Source organism: Ylistrum balloti, unplaced genomic scaffold, assembly GCF_031769215.1.
Source record: "Ylistrum balloti isolate Yb309-2 unplaced genomic scaffold, AGI_CSIRO_Ybal_v1 Utg369848, whole genome shotgun sequence".
NCBI lineage: Eukaryota > Metazoa > Mollusca > Bivalvia > Pectinida > Pectinidae > Ylistrum > Ylistrum balloti.
In genome coordinates this window covers 263390-285103 of record NW_026782002.1, presented here as the reverse complement: position 1 = coordinate 285103, position 21714 = coordinate 263390, and the positions used below count along the sequence as shown (strand labels likewise).

General features: G+C 34.5%; 1 protein-coding gene across 1 annotated transcript; it reads right to left on the bottom strand.

Moving 5' to 3' along the window:
* Positions 1-1945: 1945 nt before the first annotated feature.
* Positions 1946-20198, bottom strand: LOC132545449 (protein Abitram-like). The gene is made up of 5 exons (XM_060209133.1): positions 20105-20198; positions 19095-19140; positions 16872-16998; positions 12305-12451; positions 1946-2151 (listed from the first exon to the last, which is right to left on the bottom strand). Exons 1-5 carry the CDS (start codon positions 20196-20198, stop codon positions 2035-2037), a joined length of 531 nt encoding a protein of 176 aa, XP_060065116.1. The 3' UTR covers positions 1946-2034.
* Positions 20199-21714: the final 1516 nt, after the last annotated feature.

The window sequence follows — 21714 nt, the reverse complement described above, 5'->3', positions numbered from 1 at the left end:
TTGAACAGAAGCACTTTGGACAATGTCAAAGGAAATTAGAAAGGGGCATAACTCCCTCAAAACCTTAGAATAACAACGACTTAAAAGACACTGTAAATTGCTTGTTATAACTTATTTATCGTAACACTAGAGACGAGCTCGTGTCACTTACTGGCTATCGCAAATAACAATATCGTATAATAAATAGTTATAATTGTCTTGTATTCATTAAAAAAATTAACGGAAACAGAAAAGACATCAAACGGAAAGGAATGTCTCGTATACCGTGCCATGTATAGCTGAAAATAGTTGAAAACAGGCGTGTGATCAAACAGAAAGCTGATTAAAGGCTTTTGATCAAAATGACAGCTGATTAGAGGCTTGTGATTAAAATGACTGTTGATAATAGGCTTGTGATTGAAAGGACTGTTAATTATTGGCTTGTGATCGAAAGGACAGATGACGATGGGTTTTGATCAAATTGACAGCTGTTGATAAACTTGTAATGATGCTAGGTATTGTTTTTTTTATCATTAAATGGACAACAGATGATGGTCTTGTGATCAAATGGTCCGGCGACGATAAGCTCATGACCAAAAGGAGAATTGATGACAGGCGTATGATCATAAGGACAATGGTGATATGCTCTTGACCAAAAGGGGAGCTTATGACACGTTTATCATCAAAACGAAGCAACTTTAGGCTCATGACCTGAAGGAGAGCCGATGTTAGGTTTGTGATTAATAGAACAGCTGATGATAGACTCGCGAGGAAAAGAACTGATGATAAGTTCGCCTAAAAGTGATTTGCGAACACGTGGAGTAATAATCTTGATAAGATTTTATTTATGAGTGTAATTATATTGGCGATATGTAGCGTTTTATAGTGGGGTCAGACCCCAGGGCCAATTCTTACATCATGATTGTGTTTATCTCTTAAAGCCTGTCATTGCTACATATGGTTAAAAGTGGATATCTCATCAGTTTTAAAGATATAAGAAGAACCCCAAGTCATATGGGGATGGGGCCAGACCCTAGTGCCAATTCTTACATCACGATTGCGTGTATATCTTTATGCCAAGCATTGCCGTGCATGGTTATGGGATGGGGATCTAAACTGATTCAAACATATTTCCCCAACTGAGCCCCTCCCCTCCTGCCATAGGGGGCAGAGATTCACCATTTATACAAAATTAATTCCCACTTCACCTAAACATAATTTACACCAAACTTGGGCAAAATTCAATTAATCCTACATGAGGATTAGGAAATTAAGACCTTGGAATATTTCTTCTCTTGGGCCTCGCCCCTCCAGCCCCAGGTAATCGAGACCCATGGATTGTACAAATTGATTCCTCTTCACCTAAACATGATTCAAAGTAAATTGGGACAACATCCAATCTTTCCTTCAGGAGAAGTAGGATTTTAAAGCATTTGCTCTGTTTCCTCTTTAGGGCCCCGTCTCTCCCGCGCCAGGGGGCTGCGATCCACCATCTATACAAAATGATTTTTCTTGACGCAAAGATGCTTCTGACCAAGTTTGGGCAAAATCAAACCATTCCTACAAGAGGAGTACGATTTCATAGATTTTGCTCCTTTCCAACATTGGCCCCGCCCCTCACGCCTAAGGGGCCGAGATCCTCCGTTTATATAAAATTGAATCTTCACCCAAAGACTCTTCTTACTAAATTTGGGCGAAATTCATTCCTACAGGAGGAATAGGATTTTAAAGGACTTGCCAAATTTCCCCTTCTGGACCCAACCCTCTGGCCCTGGGGAGTGGGCGGGACACACCATTTATACACAAAACTGTTCCCTTTTCCCTAAAGATGCTTCTAACAAAATATGGTCAAAATCCCCTTAGTCTTTCATGACTAGAAGATGAACCGTCGAAAAAAATAAGACAAACTCTTAGTATTAGAAACAACTGTAACAACATGAGTTGAACATAAACAAAACAAAATTGATCAGAGTGATATTGTGTTATTAACTGAATCGCAAACAGTACAACAAGTATGAATATCAACGTTAAAACAGTCTACTTAGCGAATATCTGCTACGTTATATCTGGACGTGCTTGCTTGAAGGCCTCCTCCGTAGACAATCTCTTCATCACATAATCGTATTCTTTTAGCTTTGGTAAGACAATAGCAATGTATCCCTCAGTATGTGGCTGGAATAAAAAGACATAGATGGAATGAGAATACGAAAAATTAGAATATTGGTTTGAAAATAAGAACAACATAGTTTTTTGTATACGTTAGATCGGTGACAATATTCACAAAGAAATGCTTGTCGATTATGTGTAAAGCGCTATGAAAGGGATGCTTTTGTTGTATTTTTTTGGCAGTTTCATCAAAATCCTAAGAAGAGGATACATCTTATTTCGTGCTATGATTCACATCTATTATTCATATCCGACATGTGAATCTAAATTTAGTTGTGGTAACGCGCCACGCACGCATCGTGCATACATCGTGCACACACATTCACTATACAGTATCAAGCACAATAGTGCGGTAGTATATTTTGTGCAGTTTGGTAAAAATGGTTGGCTTATATTACAGATTGCAAATAAACGGAAAACTCACGTAGTTATGGCGAAATAGCGATCATGGGCATATTAAGGTTGATTGGTGATTACGAAAGTCTCTTTTCGACTGGAACCTGCATGAATTAGTCTTATCTAATAATTTCACACACTGTACTGTAGCATGTGGTGTGGTTCGGGCAACTAAAATTACACATGCACCTTTATATAGGTATATTCGTCCCGGATCCGTACCGGCTAAGTATCCCGTCTAACAAACACAACACTTATCTGAGTATATATTTTTGGTTATAAGATGAAAGAAAAACGAAAACAATACAGAAGTAATGAAAATATCATTTTCTCCTTAAGTCAGGTGCGGCACTTTGTAAACAAAAGACTTCAAATTTTGAGTGTATATAAATATTATTAGTCCGTTTTAATAGATCTATATGTGTCTAACATGTACATTATATTAATGGCTTCATTAGAAAAAAAATCTTGGTTTTACTATTATGTATTTAAAAAAAAAAGAATAAACCCTATCCCACACTTATCTACAAGTCATTTCAAAATTCAACCACAACAGAATCGTGCACACATCGTGTTACGTAGTGCGATCCCACAGCTGTATATATATTTTTATATATAAAGAAGCATAATGAGTATTGCTGAATCAATACACTTCCCCTCCCGACCCCCGCAAGCTAGAGCGCTGACACTGATTATCTCCGAAAAAGTTACAATGACATTGACCTTGACCCAACGACCCTGATATTTTGATGCATTATAAGTGTGTGAAGTTTGATGAGAATTCCTTAAGGAATGGAGTCGCTGGAGCGCTGACAAAACTTGTACAGACGCAGGGACGGACGGAAAAGAAAATATTAGTAACCTCAGATCTCATGGGTACGGGACTAACAGAGGTGCACTCTCTTATCGATCCATGAATTTCTTTTATTCGTTTATGCAATTAGTTTATTCAATCAAAGAACAGTATTTTAGTTTTAATAGATTGACAATATATTTGTAGATTAAACACCGGGATAACGACATCAAGTTTTCGCTGATAGCAGCTGATGGAATGTTGTTTTAACGTACATGAAGCGAGTATGCCTGTCCTACATTCAGAAAGCTACAAAACCATACATCTGCCAGGAGGTTAGCATAACCCCGATACCAAGGCCAGTAATAATCAAATCATTTCATTTACACCACTTCCGTGTGTTCTCACCACATGCCCTGACCTATAAAGCATGGATATACCTAATTCAGAAAAATTAGGATTCCCAATGTTTAGTCGATAAAAAAACATAAAAATATCCATAACATTAATATACATATATGTATTTATCTTACAGCATTGGTGAAACAAATTAATAGCTTATAGTGATAGTAAAATCATATCAATTATGTATTAAAAAAGTATATTGATGATTGTTCATTGGAGACAAACAAAATATACCGTTTTGTTTTCTTGTTTCCCTTTGTTTGTTTTTTTTTTCATGAAAACGTTGGTCCAGTTAAATTACACTTGCTTAAATTGGAGTTGAAACACGCTTCTATTGTACATTAAGTCTTGTTTGTGATTTCCTGATTTGCTCCGATTTGTTTTCAGCGTACTTACAATTTCTTCCATACATGTTATGATTCAATTAAACGGATGTTTATTAATAAGCATATCGTTCAAATACCCTAAATCGCCTAATCAGCCTTCATAAAAGGTTTATCTAATCGATTAACGGTAATGTTTTGTTAGTATACTAGTGTAGTACATTGTGTTCTATATGTCCTTCCAATACTACTGATAACAATCTAGTCTACAACTGGTTTCTTCAATTTAAATACTACTACTAATAATAAAAGAAAACTTGGCAAGTATGCCCTGTTCGTAACTGGTATGTTCTCAGAAAGTAGTAAAGGTGACCTTGATCTTAATGTAAGACTATTCTAATATTTGGCCTTTGTATCAACTTTAATCAAAATTCTAATGATAAATGAGGTGATTGGATTGAAGACATCGATATGAGATGATGCAGGGCTTTACACGGTAAAATAAGACGGACAAAGCATATCCGTCCCTCTCCCAACTCATTAGATGATGTATGTGCAATAAAGCAGGAAACAAAAAGCAGCTATGTAGCTTCGTTATTTTAATTTGTTCGATTATTCCGGATATTTAGCATACCATAGCTTGAAACACGCACATAGGCATCAATTACTTGGTGTCTGTTCCCGATAACACAAATAATAATCAATTTTCAATTCGACATGTTGAGCTATCTTTTCCTATCTCGACACGAATTCTAGGCAGCTCACAGATGGTATCAAACCTGCTAATTGCAGTAATCATTATTTTATTTATAGACAGCTATTTACCAAACAGCTGATTCTACAGCGTTTTCTATATATTCGTGAGGAAGGCTATACGTAGAGCACGCGTTAGACAGCCCTATGACATCGATAACCTCTTCACCTTCTAATCTTCATTCCGAAACAGCATGACACGATACATTCGCAGCTCTATCATATGGGTGCTTTTCTTGGCCACTGATTCGCATGTGTCGGAGTGTATCTCTCTAACCTCCTACAGGTGTGTGTAGCTTCCATTCGCACTCCATAAATTTGATAGGAAAATGCCTTCAACTCCTAACATACAGCAGGCATTAACATCAATGAGAAAATACGCATTTCCTTCGCATTGCATCGTTACAAATGGTTCTCGTCAAAGGCATTTATAAAACCCTGTAATTACGTTATCTTTGAAAGCAATTAGACATGATGAATCTCTCGTCGACTCAAATCTAAATAACGAACGGTGAATCTTAAGTGGATCCTACCGCGATGACATTTGTTAACACACAGTGGAATTTAACGACTTCTAGTTGGAAATCCCATCACTTCAAAATCACACAATGCTTGCAACAGAACAAGATTTACTGCACGGAGAGTACACCAGTACTATTGATAGCTTACACAGTGACAGATGATGATATACTCTACCCAATTACACTTTAATAGTGGATAAAAAGGAAATGTAGTTATACTTCCTGCATGGTTCATATACGATATAAAAAGTAGTTTTGTAGTATTACAATATTATATTACCATCAAATGATTTCAAGATTTTATTTTTCTTTGTTTGATAAAATCTAACATAATATTCTTCAAAACTAATGTCAATCGACACATTTTCGGCCACAGGAACTCGCCAGACTTACATAATGTATATATATCTTGGCCACCAGGTATATGATGTTGACTTTCAAAATGTCTTTTTCAAAGCAAATACATACATTGAACATATATTTTACTTGAACTTACATTGTTATTATGAAATCATCTGCCTGCATCGTAGACTTAAATACGATATAAAAAAATATTCGATTGAAGAAAAAGTTGTAGGTAAAACAAAAACCGCGTGGGAATTTTTTTCCTCAATTTTCTTTCTTGCTCACCAAATACCTAAATTCGTGGTAAGTGAAATAAAAGAGTACAAAAGGAATATTATGAATTAGCTTTATCGAAAAGAATTGAATATGGAAAGGATAATAATAAATCAAAATGTCAAGAGAGAACTTCATGTCATGATGATGAAACTAATGAAGTTTGAAAGAAATTAATTAAAATCTGAGAAAGGTGATATCCGGACAAGATTAATATAATGAAAAAAAACAAAGGGCATTTATACTTCCAAACAAAAGCGAATCAAATTGCTGTTCAGGAAAACGCAATAGTATGTCGTGGTGATTAAGCCTTCGCAGTTTGAAAGAAATCGATTGAAACCTGAGAGAGACGATCTTCGGGCAAGAGCAATACTAAGAAAACATTAAGGGCAGTAACTCTCCGAAATACAGTCGAATCAAACTGATGTTCTGGAAAACACTAACTCCCTGTCACAGTGATTGGTCCTATTAAGTTTGAAAGGAACAGGTTTAAAACTGAGATAAGAGATCTCTGGACAATACAGTGACTCTTTCAGATATGATCATAACAAATTGTCGTTCGGAAAAACACAGCTTCATGTCACGGCCGATCGAGGGGAGGGGATCTCTGGACAAATAAAGGTTTCGACGGACGGCAGGATTGACGGATGAACGGACAACGCAATATCATTATACGGAAGGAAGCTAAAACAACCATTGTAAAAGCTACTATAGTTTAAATCAATTGAGTCAAGTTTATGTGTGAGTGACATCAGTGATAACAATACGCTCTAACCTATCCAATGTTACAGACATGTTTTCCTGTTTCAGCGTTTTGTGTGCGGTATAGCTAGAAATCATATTAAAGACATAACCCTATCAAGATACCGATTAATCTGATTTTTAGTCAAGAAAATGAACCGACACATTTAAGTACATCCACCAGCATCGAAATGCTACATTTAGAACGCGAGTACTTTAATAAAAAGTTGGTTCACCCCTATTATCTTATTCACCTTCTTATCAATTATACGTGATGAAGTTGTTTCTCTAGTACTTACATTTACGTTTTTGTTCTTGTAACGTACTTAAATCAATGTCTTCTACCGTTAACGAAACGTATTTTTATAGAAGTATTGACACGTAGATTCGACATAAATGTCACATAGTAGCAATATATACAACTCAGCTTGCAAGCTTCATCTACATTAACTTCTCTACTTCAAGTTAGCAATTATTGGATATTAACGTCATCTGTCAAAAAAAGAACGCACATCTTTACAGATGTTGAAGTATTACGGTAGGCATAGAACTAGGTTTCACAGAAATGTAAATGTGGTGCTTCGTTCTCCATTGCTGATGAAACAACTAATCAATAAACTAATTATGACATTATAATGAGGATGACGTGACAGTTACATTGCAGACGAGGAATCTAATTGAACAAAAAACACACATAAACTAATTGGTAAAATTACTAAAATGGTGCAATTCCATGAAAAGGTTCGTCTAAATGACTATCAACACGATTTACGACACGAGGGACGTTTTAAAGTCAAACATATGTATTCAAACATTATCAATATACAGATCACAATTAGCATACTACCTGGTTATAGTTGAATACCTAGCGTGGTCAGCCATATCTAACTAAGCGTTACTCTCAATAACTGGATGGCAACGATAGAAACATATACATAGCTTATTCGTAACAATTGCAAATGTATGTATTCGTCTTTACCTTGATATCGTAACGGTTCTGTTTACCAAGATTAACATCCCGGGAAATTACTGAGTAGAAAACACAATACCCAGAGTGGATTTTATTTTATTATATTTTTTATTTTATTTCATTTTTTTTTTTTTTTTTTTTTGAGACTGCAAAGGTAGCCTTTTTTACTTTCCAATAACGTCATGTTTGCTTTATTAAAACCTCCATTATAACTTATTAAGACGAACAAATAAGGAAATGGTTGACGAATCTCAATCTCTTTATTACATATAGTGAAATAAAATTGTATTTTATTTGTTTATGTTGTTATCTATCTCAAGCTTCCAAGTTATAGTTCAGACTTATGGAGCAGATTGAAACCCTTCAGCTGATTCAGACATAATGGTAGTGTTCAGTTTCGTGTAAAAATCTTCGAGATCGAGATAAATAGCAAATATAATGGGGACAGGTTTTTTCTCTTATTTTACCCCGACATTACAATTCATCATTTCAGATATTTCATTTCCATTTTCATTACAAACGTTAGTAATGCATATAAATTGAAAATTACTTAAAGCAGTTTCCTACTTATATTACTTTGCCTAACTTTTTTTCGTATCCCAAGTCTCCAAACCAAATCAAATGCCTTTCTGAAATCCATAGATAAACATTTTTTTTCAATTAAAAACAACGAATGAAAGTTAAGGTATTTTGAATTAACAAATTGTCAGTGATAGAATGATTTTTCCTGAAGCCAGTCCAACTTTTAAGACTGATAAGTCATTTTGCTAAATATGTCGATAAGTATTGAAGTAAAAACTCTACCAATTATTTTATCCTGTAAGTATCAAAATTCCCTTTACAGCCATATACAGGATTAATAACATCTACCAAAAATCAGGCAGGTAACATGTGTTAGATATAGCATTAAATAACTTAAAATACAAAGATTGAAATATGTCTACAGTAGATTTTAAAAACTCATCCAGGATTCTAATCTGAAGCATTATCATAACTAAAATAAGAAAGTTTAATTATTTCACTTTTCATAATTTCTCCTTTAAAAAAGTCATCAAATCTTCCATGAATGGGTAATAGTAGCGTCATAGATTTCATTAGAGTTACCTCCCTTGTTCAGCTCTTCGCGATATCTAATTTCTGTCCCTTACTATTACCATCAATTTCACTGAGAACGTCGAGGCCTTCCTTAATTATGTTTCCATTTTCTATTGATGGATTTTATCAGATTTATTTTAAGTCCTCCTGTACTCTATGCCGGTATTTTTAAGAGTAATTTTGTTGTGTGATTTTTATCGGCATTGTAACTACGTTTAGCTTTATGAAAATCTAGTCGCTTAATGGCATTCCCTTGTAAATCGAGGTTTGCTAGTAGTACATATTCTGTTGGTTTGATGAAAAACCTTTTTTCCTTAAAAAAAATCGCTGACTGCATTTACTACATATATTAGTTCGTCGTCTGTGACTAAATTATATGGTTTCCCCGAAACCAGGACCAATATTTCAACATTTCTTTCGGGTTACCAATATCTTCATTACAAAGGTTAATACCTTATCATTATTCCATTTCGTATAGTAACGTGTGGGCGAATGCTTACTTCCACCATTCAGATTGTTCGCTTCTCTTATTTCCAAACAGAATTCAAGTCTACAATGACCATGTGGAATTAAAGGTTTAAAATCGAAAATTTCAAAACCGGCGAGTTCTTCAAAAAGGTCTAATGATAATAAAATATAGTCAATTACAGCTGTATCATTACAAGTTGTTTTACCAACTTAACAGTCCTTTTCAGATGGATTTGTATTATCATTTTCACTGGGTGTATGTACCATGTAACCGTGGTACAACCGATACGGATGCCTGAGCGTTATCTTTCGCTACGCTTACTTTTCTATTCTTTTCACAAAAAAATTCAACAGGCCAAAGAATAATACATCACTCATGGAGATCGTAACTACCTTGTGTGTGCGTAATATTGTTTGACCCGCAAATATAAAACCAGAGAGGCTTATGTATCAAAGATGTCTCTGATAAAAGTCGTAAAACGATTATGGGATAAATTCCTTCTTGTAATTGGTTTTATCCCTATTAAATCAACATTTAACAACAACAAAGAATAAGATGACGCTGTTCTAAAGTATAAAATACAATACACACGTGTACCGTCGGCGATCGTGGAAAATTTAATTCTCCATTGCTCAATCAATTTTTAAAATATGAACATAAATCTTAGAAAAATGGTGCATTATCATATCTACGATGACGCTTACTATACTAATAAGTTTTCAGAAGAGTCTTGCTAAGGCATCTGTACGTCGTAGTTAGGTATATGTACGATGTAAACAAAGGTGTATGTACGATCTGTACTAAGTACGATGTACACTAAGGTTTTTGTACGATGTATACTAAGGTTTCTGTACGATGTACACTAAGGTTTCTTTACGATGTATACTAAGGTTTCTGTACGGTCTGTACTAAGGTTTCTGTACGATGTACACTAAGGTTTCTGTACGATGTATACTAAGGTTTCTGATCGATGTATTCTAAGGTCTAGGTACGATGTACATTAAGGTCTAAGTACGATGTACATTAAGGTGTCTGTACGGTCTGTACTAAGGTATCTTTACGATGTATACTAGGTATCTGTTCAAAGGTGACATACATATGTAACTATCTCTAAGTAGGGTTTCATGTTTGTTGTTTTTCTGTATGTTTTATGCATCAATTACAATGCGGTAAAGTCCCAATATGATATAAGCACATAGGAACCTAACTACAAGTGACAAACAACACAAATATAAACACGAAAATAACACTTAGAAGCCGAACGCATTATCCTCAACGGCATAGATTGCTGTTTGGTGACATTTTGATGCATCAAGTAAATATCTCCGAAAAAAACGTTGTAAAATCATAAAAGCGCTTTGCTAAAGACACCCTTTCATGTATTTTTTCTAGATGTTGAGTTCACACTTCAAAAGCATCCGTATCTGTACAACGTTAAATAATTATAGCATTTATGGTTTTGCGTAACTAGAGACCAGAATTCACGGTGACACGGCACGAATGTGGGAAATCCACGGAATGCAGAAAGAGCATCGCCAAAGTCAACAGTAAACACCCTTCACGTCAAGGAAGCGAGGGAACATCGCTAAACTCGCTAGGCTTCAGGTTTAGTCTTCATCAATGTCAATACGAACAGCTGATACAGAGTGTGAAACGACTTAGTGTCAATGAGTTAATTATCAGCAAGGCTATAGTGATAGCTTGGATTTATATCCTTGTGGACATTTAACACTAAAAATGCAAATATGTTTTATTTGTTTATTTGTTTTGGACACTCTTAAATGAACGAATGAAGTTTTTTATATACACTTACGAAATGAACATGGAATACGACCATTCTCTGAATTCACAGATTCTATTTCCATATCTAAGCACATTAATGTCTTGGTTGGGTAACACTGGTATCACTCCAATATCCTGACACTTCTAAAGATATTTTTCCTACACTCGGAACATTAACATGCATTACGGTCATACCTAATTACGGCGCGTGGATATCCGACCAAGTTACCAAGCTCTGACAATAATTGTTTTGGAATCTCATCCATCAGGAGATGGGAGTAGAATAACCAGTTCTCTTAACCACGTTTGATTAGTTTTTTTTCAAATTCAGCTGCGCTGATCACTTCGTTGATATGAATATTTCTATTTCAAATAACGCGTTTTCCCCCCCTTCGACCTTTACCGGTCGAAGGCCTCGGCAGTACTGTTAAATGCTGTTCTTTATACAAAAATTAATCATGTTTTATGCACAATCTTTTTCACAAAGCACCTACTGCTTAAAGTGTTAAATAAATCCTACCTAGGTGGTTGTGACTTCGGTTTCAAATGGTCTGTTACGTCAAAAAGCGGAAACTGATTATCTAATTTTTTAAATTATTTTTATTCCTTTTTTTTACGTTTGATAATATCCGAAATTGATTAACACGTATTTTCAAGGAGGTTTGTAAGGCAGTTTGCATAGCGAAAACAGAATCAATCGGTTGTAATTAACGGACTCCTAAACGGATTTCCCTCTGGGAATTCATACACTACTGCCGTTCGATTCCCCATAAATCTCGTATAGAAGTGACGCAATAACGGACCACTAACAAATTAATTTATACACAAGGGTTCAGATTAGGAGGGTATTTGTTTCGCGAACATATCACAACTACACCGCTAGATCTGAGATAGCAAATGCATAAATATCATGCATTTCTATTTCACAGTTTCTATATATGCACACTGTATATCAGTAAGATGCCTGCAAAACTTGAAGAAATGTAATAGACAGTAAAATTTTATCTCCCAATGATAGCAATATCATCCCAAAGCTTACACATTTTGCGACAAACAAGGAGAACAATTAGATTTCTGTTGTTTCATTGCGATGCATATCATGCTTGTGAATTCAGGGTTGACCTACTGCACTTCCTGGCGGTTTAATATTCAAACACTTGACAGATTCTACCGGAAGATCTTCAGAGAATCGAAAAATGTACTGTACCACGTTCAGTCCAAACCAGGATAGCAGCAAAAGATATATTACAAGAAGTGAATCATTAAACAAAAGTGAAATATTTTATATCGTACCTTTTCTGTCAACAAACATGGAGAATGAACTAGATTCTCGTTTATCTCTATCAGCTGTGCCGGGAGACCCGCAGGAAATATGTAGTTTTCTCCGTCTTCACATTCAATTTTACACAGTTCTGAGGCCGTCTTCAGCCACTGTGCCCCCTAATTGCAAAATGAAAAAGAAAAGATAATACTAATATACAAATATATCCTTGACAGATTAAATAACAAATTTACATTTTGATATAGAAACAAATCAAATAATTACTTTTTTCAGAGTTCATTGAGTATCTGTGAAATCGAGATATCAGGCGCTGAAAATTATCAGATCGCTTAAAATCATTAGCAACAATACACAGCGAAAATGCTATGCAGCAAAACGCGCAAGGTCAGCTGGGGCATTGTTAATTAATGGCTATAATACTAACAAAGAATAATTTTATGTCTGTATTTTATTGTACATACGCCCTGCTTTTAAAGGATATCCTTGATCTATAATCGCTCAAAAGCCCTGTACATGTGGATTTTATTGTGATCATTTGTAAAATGTGGGTCACCGTCATCAACAGAATGGCCTTCTGGAAAAAGCATAATTTGTTTTCATTTCCTCCCATTATCAATTATTTGAAACAAACCGCAGTGTGGCAACAATTAGGGACTGATGAATGTATTAGAAATAGCCGCACACACGGAGAAGAAATCTAAAGTGCATTCGTTAGTTTTAATGTATGATATAATATAATGAAACACTTTGATTGCATGATAGCGGTATAATACAATCGTCTTTCAGTGACTTTGCAATTTAGAAGCATCTCAGCTACAAAGTGTCGATTATGTATAGACCTTAATTAGTTTGACCTATGACGCAGGTAGGCTTTACATTAATCAATCTCGTTACCAAATAACTGAAGATATAACTGAAGAAGTTACAAGGTTAAGTGATAATAATAACTAGCAAGACAGCAAGTCTAGGCACACTGATGAAAGTGATCTGCTTTCTTAAGACTAAGTCCAGAGGCATTAATGAAGTCACAATTAGTCTAGCTGTACTAGTAAGGATGTTCCTCTACATAACAGTCAGCAAACAATAAATACTAGTATATAAACAAAAACTTGATTTAAATACAAAATCAATAAAGCGAGGGTAAGTATGAAAAAAGGAAAATTTACCACGGACTCCTGGAAATATAAAGACCAAGTAGGCCGAACGGGCGATCGTCTGCTGTTTCATCGACGACACCCACCATACAAATACTGGCTAATTCAAGTAAGAAATGTCATTCTTACACAAGAACAGTTTACACAACGTTATCATCACGCATTCTAACGAGCATGGAACACAATTAACTTCATATCCCATAGGCAAACACAAGAGACCGAAATGACGACCATAAAACTTCCTCATAACAATCAAATTGCATATCTCAAAACTGTTTTGGATGTTAATCTGTTGGCTGACAACATCTGTACCTGGTATTACGAACAAGTCTTTTAATGCCGAATCAAAAGCGAGATGTAAGCACCGTAGGTTTGGGAAGTGTGTGTCTTTCTATCTAGACAGAGAAACTTAAAATAGGGAAATCAAAATAATCATATTTAATGGAAATTTTTCTTCCTGGATGTGTTATTATTGACATGAATATATAAAAAGTGAAATTGAGTAAGTATGGTGTGTAGTTCCTGTTTTGATCAGTTCTTCGAGACTAACAAATAGTTAACGATCTAGACTTCGGCTATTTTACTTATGAAAGTTCAAATTCACAAAGTAAGCCGTTCCTTCATTCTGGACAGGATAGTGTATAGAATAGAAAACCGTAATGATTTTGAAGACGTTTTCCAAGAGCTTGTCTTCAATATTAGCCATTGTCAATGGAGTTTAACGCCCCTGCGAATCTTCTATCAAGAACCAGCTAGAATAAACTGCGATAAAACGAGGATTTCTGTGAAGTTTAAGAATCCTTTAGGAGAGGGAGGTCCATATTCTTTTAACTAATCGTTTATTTGCGTGATTGTAATACTGAAGCATGATGAGCTGATGTATTTTATCTCTGTACGGATTGGATAATATAGGTAAGGTTCCATGGTTATCGCCATACAAGAGGTCTATTGTTACTGACGGAATTGATTTTTCTATATCACAGGAAGTCTAAACGTACAAGTGAACTTGATCTATTAAAATAACGCTTAATCAAGCGTAAAAGTCAAAGACATGTCGACAGAATCTTAACTCTAATTCGAATACAGGGATACCATGACAAACCAGTGGAGCTGATCAGCCCACATACCGTGCAGCCAGAAATTTTAGCGGTCGTAATACTTGGCGACATGAACAATTTGATATTTAGCCATTAAGGAAAAGACTGACATTTTTATTTTGTGTCCATAACGATTATTATACATATTTATACTTATATCTTACTAAAAGAATCTTGAGATTTTCACAACATCGTCACGATATTCCCACATGTCTGTTTAAAGCGGAAATTTTTAAATGCTGCACGAGACTATCTGAGCGAGCGACCGCGAACAATCATTGTCTGCCTTACTAAAGTTACGTATCACAGAAAGAAGTTTGTTCAATTTAAAAAAAAAACTGTTTCTTATCAATCTCCATTGAATCCTTAAAATCATTAGTCAGAGAATTCCGTTCTGATACCCGAGAAACAAAACAATTAGTGCGGGAATGCGAGGCGATCATGGGCTATATTTAGAGGCCAAACAATGACGTAACATGAGTCGATTGGGCTTTAGGATATGGTCAGTTTTCCAAGATAAAATGTATTGAAAATACCGATATTATCAATTACAATGTACATCACTGTCACTCGCATCAACTTAAAACTACTCTTAGCCTATCAGATATAATAGAAAGTGGCAACATGTCTTTTTAATCTACGTGTTAACTTAATGGCTATTAATATTATCTGAATAGAAACTAGCGTTAAAATAACTTGCTCTACGGAAACATTAAGCCTTAGAGTATCAGTGATTTTAATCTACTACATAACAGTCAACCGTGGTACTAGTACATTTGGTCTATCTACATACAGTAACAATAAACACAAGGTTACCTCTGAAGTTCATACTTCTTCTCTACACTAAGTCAAGAAGTATTAATAAAATTCTTATATCTTCGTCAAAGTCTAAGGGACTTTGACCTTGATCTGATCACATAATCATTAGTATAAGGGCACTAGTGAAGTTAATCTAACTACATAACAGTTAGTCGACAGATACTACTGATGTGGATCTGTCTACCTAACAGTTAGTCTAGAGATACTAATGAAGTGGATCTGTCTACATAACAGTTAGTCTAGAAATACTACTGATGTGGATCTGTCTACATAACAATTAGTCTAGAAATACTAGTGAATTGGATCTGTCTACCTAACAGTTAGTCTAGAAATACTACTGATGTGGATCTGTCTACCTAATAGTTAGTCGACAGATACCAGTGATGTGGATCTGTCTACATAACAGTTAGTCTAGAAAACCAGTAATGTGGATCTGTCTACAGATGTGGATCTGTCAACTTAAGAGTTTGTCTACAGTTAGAGTGAAGCTGATCGGTCTACATAACAGTAAGTCTAGAGATACTAATGAAGAGGATCTGTCTACATAACAATTAGTCTAGAAAGATAATTGAAAATCCTCAGTAGAAATTAGAAAATGACTTTCTAGTAATAAATGAGCATCAGAAGGAAATTTTAATATTGATATGATTGCCTGAGATCAATGCAATATGCATGACTTCAATCAGGACTACCATGTAACATGAAGAGTTTGATGTGTAGAAACATTCCCCTATCATTTTTTCCTATAAAACTCAGGAATTCATATCTTCATGAATTCATAGGGATTATGATGCACATTATCAAATCATTTGATTATTGATTCTTTGTTCAACTGGATATTACTGATATTTCCTCTTTGGTTTTGTTGTTTGTCCTGTTATAATGATTTTTATCATTAAGAGGTTCAATGGGCTTGCTTTGCACATCTGGTTATCAATGTTGGTTAATCAGAAGAAGTTATGTAAAGGTTTTGACAAATTTGACCCTTGTGACTTTGAATATCTGTCAAAGTCATTTCTCTTTGAAAAAATTGTCAGGCTTCATTAAGGGACCAACACAGGTAAGACAGAATCATTATTATTTTGGTTTTGCTCATGCAAAAGATAAGGCTTGAAAATATTTTCTGTTCATTTTGTTTTCCTTTAAGAAAGCGACATCTGATTTACATGGTATGTGTCATTGATGAATCAGAAGACATCATTTTAGAACACTTGGTCTCAATATCCTTTGACCCTTTTAAGGGTCTCTGTGCAAGTCTTTCTTTTCTAATTAAGTCTGCCCTGGTTTCATTGATTTTGCAGAAATCTTAAAGTCCAATTCCTCAAAACTTGGCCAGTACATTAAGATCCCATATGTAATGAGTCAATGAAAAAAGTAATTCTTTAATAAAAACAATGATATCTAAAGCCCCTATCTAATACAAAATTTCTAAACCCTGTCACCAAAAACACAACTTTCTCTACTATTTACCCAACACTCCTGATTAAAGTGCCTGCTATTATCCTTACCTTTTTGCCTTTGCCCGACACCTTATTGTCCAATCTGTTGGCCTCACTGACATCAAAACTGACAGAGGTCACTTTCTTTTTCTTTGCTACAACAGGATGACTGGGTGCAAGGGTAATGATGCATACTCTACAAGAAAACAGTTATGGAAAATCCATGATATTCTTTAAAAGCTTGGTCCCTTTTCAAAATAACAGAATCTTAATACACACTATATTTTCGTCCATATTTCCGTTTATCGTTGACAAATAATTTCAGTCAAATGGTCAATGATCAATGTGTTCACGGAAATTTAAATATTTCCTTTTTAACATGTTTAAACATGTATATTTTATTATAGTTCAAATATGTAAGATACATGTACAAAACTCACTAGTTCCACTATCTCATATGGATTAGTGAATGTAATGTTAAATAAGCAAAGTGATTTATTGCATCATCCAAGCACAAAAAATATATAACAAAACATGTTGAAAGAAAATATGAACAGAGGACTGTTGACTGCAAAGGAAAAAAAGAAAAACCAACAATCAAAACTTAGAGTCCATTTCTTTTGAAATCAGTATCATGATAAGCTGATCATAATCTATGTGAAAAGTTATACTTAAGCAATATGTTGAGCAAGAAATAATAAAAAAAAAGCAATAATTGTCATCATCTTTACATGAAATTCTTATCAAATCTCACAAACTGTAAAATCATATATATGTTTGTAGAGGTGATAGTTGTGTGTATTTAGTGAATTAATCCCTGAATCAGTTACCAATTAAAGATATGCTTATGAGAATTATTTATCCATGACATCATGTGACCACCATAACTGTTTCTTTTTTAAACAATGACTTCCATGCCCCAGGAAAATATATAACAGTAATGCTACATGTTGTATAGTTACTAACAGTATTTTATAGTTTCTTAGACACAACATCATGCTAACTAATTATAAAGTTGTACATTTGTTTCAAAACTCTTACAAATATATATATATACATCATACATAACAAAGAGCCTTATCCATTAAAAACAAATTACTGCACAACATGTTTCAATATAACCTCCTGCAACTGTAATGGACTGTTGAATTTACTGGTTTTAAAATCCAACCTGAATATATTCACCTATAGCTAAAACCATTACTGATTAAAATCATACAAAATTGACATAATCAAAACTGGCATTAAGCATCTTTTTGAAAGACTGTTTACATGTTTGTCAATTAGGCATTCAAACAAACTCTGAAAAATAGAAAGTAATCTGCATCATCTAAGTATCAGATTACTACAGTATAAACTGACATCCGGCGAACAGAACTGGTTAAATTCAAAACTGTAAATGTTTATTTTACAGAGGATGGAAATAAACACATCTTGGATATCAAATGGCAGCTGATCCAAAAAAGAAGAATTATTTTCATGTACATCTTGAGACTTACTCTGGTAAACTTTAGTGATCTTAGATTTCACAACATTAAAAAGTAAATATAGAAAACAAACATTACCAAACAGATTTAAAAATAGGTTTCATCTTCAACATATATCAAATCAACCACAAATACAGACAACACTTTGTGACCAAACAATTGTGCCTTTGTTCCTGATCGTTTTAACTACATCTAAATTTCAAATGCAGACACAGAACTAAGAAGGCTGAAATATGTACTCACAAGAGGTGTTTTGAAATAAATAAAAGCAATAAACAGATAATAAAAAATATGAGAGCAAATACACTGAGCAACATCACTTTCAAGAGGCTATAATATTTTTAACTTCAAAGAACTCAAAATTGTCTTTATTCCATAAATTGTTGGAGTGAGTTTTAGTAATGATCTTGATCCTCAGTGCTTGCAAATGATTTATAGCATAAACTATGTCTCATCAAAATTGAATGTGTTTTGCATTCAGGGACCTATAAAATTATGGCCCTATCCTCACTCTTGTCTCTTTCCTACTATGAAATAATCATTTCAACTTTCAACCCTACCCATTCCTTACCATAAAATTATGGGCCCATCCCTCATTCATGTCACTTCCCTACCATAAAATAAATCAAATAAAAATATTGCCCCACTTGGTACCTTTGAACTCTTTCACTTCTCCACCATGAAATTATGGCCTCCATCCCTTAATACATTTCTCAACACCTAGAAGCAGATATATAAAGCAAATATTTCTCCATTTTTCATGTAGGTTTCCTTTGAAATGATATGCCATATGCTACAGGCTTACCTGTTTGAGTGTGCCAATACGCATACATCCTGGTCTTCAGTTTTTCCTGTGCAAGGAAGAAAACATCTCTTTTTAATTCACTTTGGAATGTAATATCATTTTCACTTCTTATTATGTGTAATTAGAATAAGATTTTCTTGAAAAGTAATAACTTGTATTACGTTTAAAATTGCAATTAAAAGTGATCTATTTCATTTTAGATATAAAACCAAAAATAAGAAATTACATCTTGTTCCTGAAGTATGTGAAAAAAATGTATGATGTTTTTAAACACCATATCTTTCATGTACATGTGAAATTGCCTTATAGTGTATTGTCCCATCATCATTGAGATCAGCCACAATATATCCAAACATACATGAAGGTAATATAATAAATTAAGATTAAAACAAATAGAAGAAATACTTAGAAAGGCGGATTCTGGATTTATTTGCATGGTATTAATTTTTTTGTTTTCTCCCAAGATCCAGTATCTAATGAAAGTTACCGTGCTGACTACAGTTCAAGGGAAACAACTCTTATAAAACTAAAAAGTCATTGACATTCTGTACGTTAATACGAAAATACGTTTCAATTTACAAATAACAGTAATTGAATCCCTGGTCCTAAACATAAGCAGCATAACAGTTATCATTTCACATCTTAACACGCATGTAATGTGAGGGAAATATCTTCTCTATTATGATAGTGTTGTTTCCCCCATTTTGTTTTTCCAGGGACGTACGATACAGAATTAGTATTATACGTCCCTGGTTTTTCTTTTCAGGTTTGGTATACATCTAAGATAATAAATATGATACAGTGGGGTCAACTTTCTGAATGGAGAATGTACATAAACTTCAACAGTTACACAGGTTTATATGTTATGTAAATCCTTCGGCTATCGGAGGTAGCAGACGACAGACATCATCTATCCACTAATGGATGGGGACAGATGTATGCAATTCAATGCTGAATATACTATGCTGATAAAAACACTTTCAAAAACTTATAGAACCAGTTAGAATTACCTATCTTGTATTTTCGTTTATAATATCGGTCTGTGACAGACAAACGTTCCTTTACTTTCTCTTCCTTTCCCATGCTGTGTTCCATGGCGGCCATCTTTTAACTTCTGGTCCTTCATACGTTTGTAACGAACGTCACAGCATGGACAATGATTCGAGCTATAAACGCAGACATGAATATTTCCGGAACAAAATAATTCGCTGCTTACAACAGACACAAATCACATTTTGTTTCAGTCATGTTTATAACTTTGAATTGCTCGTATAAAAGCATACAGGTCCGCTGGTTTGGAAGAAACTACCTAGAGTACACGGGAAAACAACTTACATGCAAAGCTCACTACGACTCCATCATTAAAACCAATACTACAACTCCTCGCCCCTTTCCTTTTACAGAAATATTTCAGTAGATATATACCTATGTAATTCAAAATGTCAAGGTTATGACTTCACGCGCATATAACATTATTTATTCTCGTAAATGTCTTAAAAACTTTATATATATATATGTATATATATATATACTACAACATCTGTTAATCCAGATTGGAATTAGTATTAAACAATTTATGTAGATCCTATTATCATAGAGAACTTGAAATGATACATTGTCTATCACTTGTTTTATTTTGTTAACGTTATAGAATCCAAAGACGACATCTCCTCCCTGTTACCAGTACTCTTAATCTGGATACTGGCGTTCTACTGTTTGGAAACGATAAGTTGGTGTTTTATATCGAAATTACACGTTTTAGAAACTCGCAGAAGTTCACCAAATCCCCAGGGGAAAAAGAGATAAAAAAATATGATATAAACAGATCAGATTGTTTATCGTGTACGGTCTTTTTGTGGTATTCTTACAACTTTGTCTTACCATATGCCTCCCCGTTCGCTGTCAGTTCACTACCATTTCTTCATCGTCGTCTGATATTATTTAGTTATGGTTTAAGGTAGCAATGCCGCTTCCTGCATCGCGCAATGAAGATGTAGCTAGGATTAGTAAAAGACATAAGTACTTAGCCAGCATATTATGTTATACAGTTATAGTTTTATCATGTGACTGACGCTGTCATTTGCCATTGTCGGAATATACCCCTCTCACACACATATATATATATTGCTTTATTTGGCACTCTCGCAGTGACGAAAACCAGCTGTTATAGACGTGACCTGTGTTGCATGTAACTGGACCGAATTGCATTCTGCTTTACTGAGATAGATAGCATTTTCATGTAATTAACTGTTTAGATAATCGATGCTGTATGTTGTACAAATATTTACTAAAGAAAGCTCATACAGATACTGACATATCCGTTGAAGTTTGGAACTTAATGTCCACACGGACCAATCATTTTAATGTACGTCATCAGGTATATTGTTAAGAGTATCGTCAACGCCAGGTAAACCAAGCTTGAGCAACAAAGTTTCGCAGTTTCTGTAGTCTAAATTTTCAATAAATGATTCAGGATAAATAGTAAACACAGCCGGTGTCTTAAACTATACACTGCATTTTGGATTGGAACAGAAAGGAAAAAGTGGCGAGCTTCTATTTTTAAGGCATTTACCATGTATTCTTAAGTTATGGTAGGGTAAACGAATTTCAATAGAATCTT

Coding starts and splice junctions, on each gene's coding strand:
- LOC132545449 (XM_060209133.1), bottom strand. CDS start 20,198: ATGGCCGCCATGGAACACAGCATGGGAAAGGAAGAGAAAGTAAAGGAA. Junction 19,141..20,104: donor TAAACGAAAATACAAGATAG/GTAATTCTAACT, acceptor TTCCTTGCACAG/GAAAAACTGAAGACCAGGAT. Junction 16,999..19,094: donor GTATTGGCACACTCAAACAG/GTAAGCCTGTAG, acceptor GTTTTCTTGTAG/AGTATGCATCATTACCCTTG.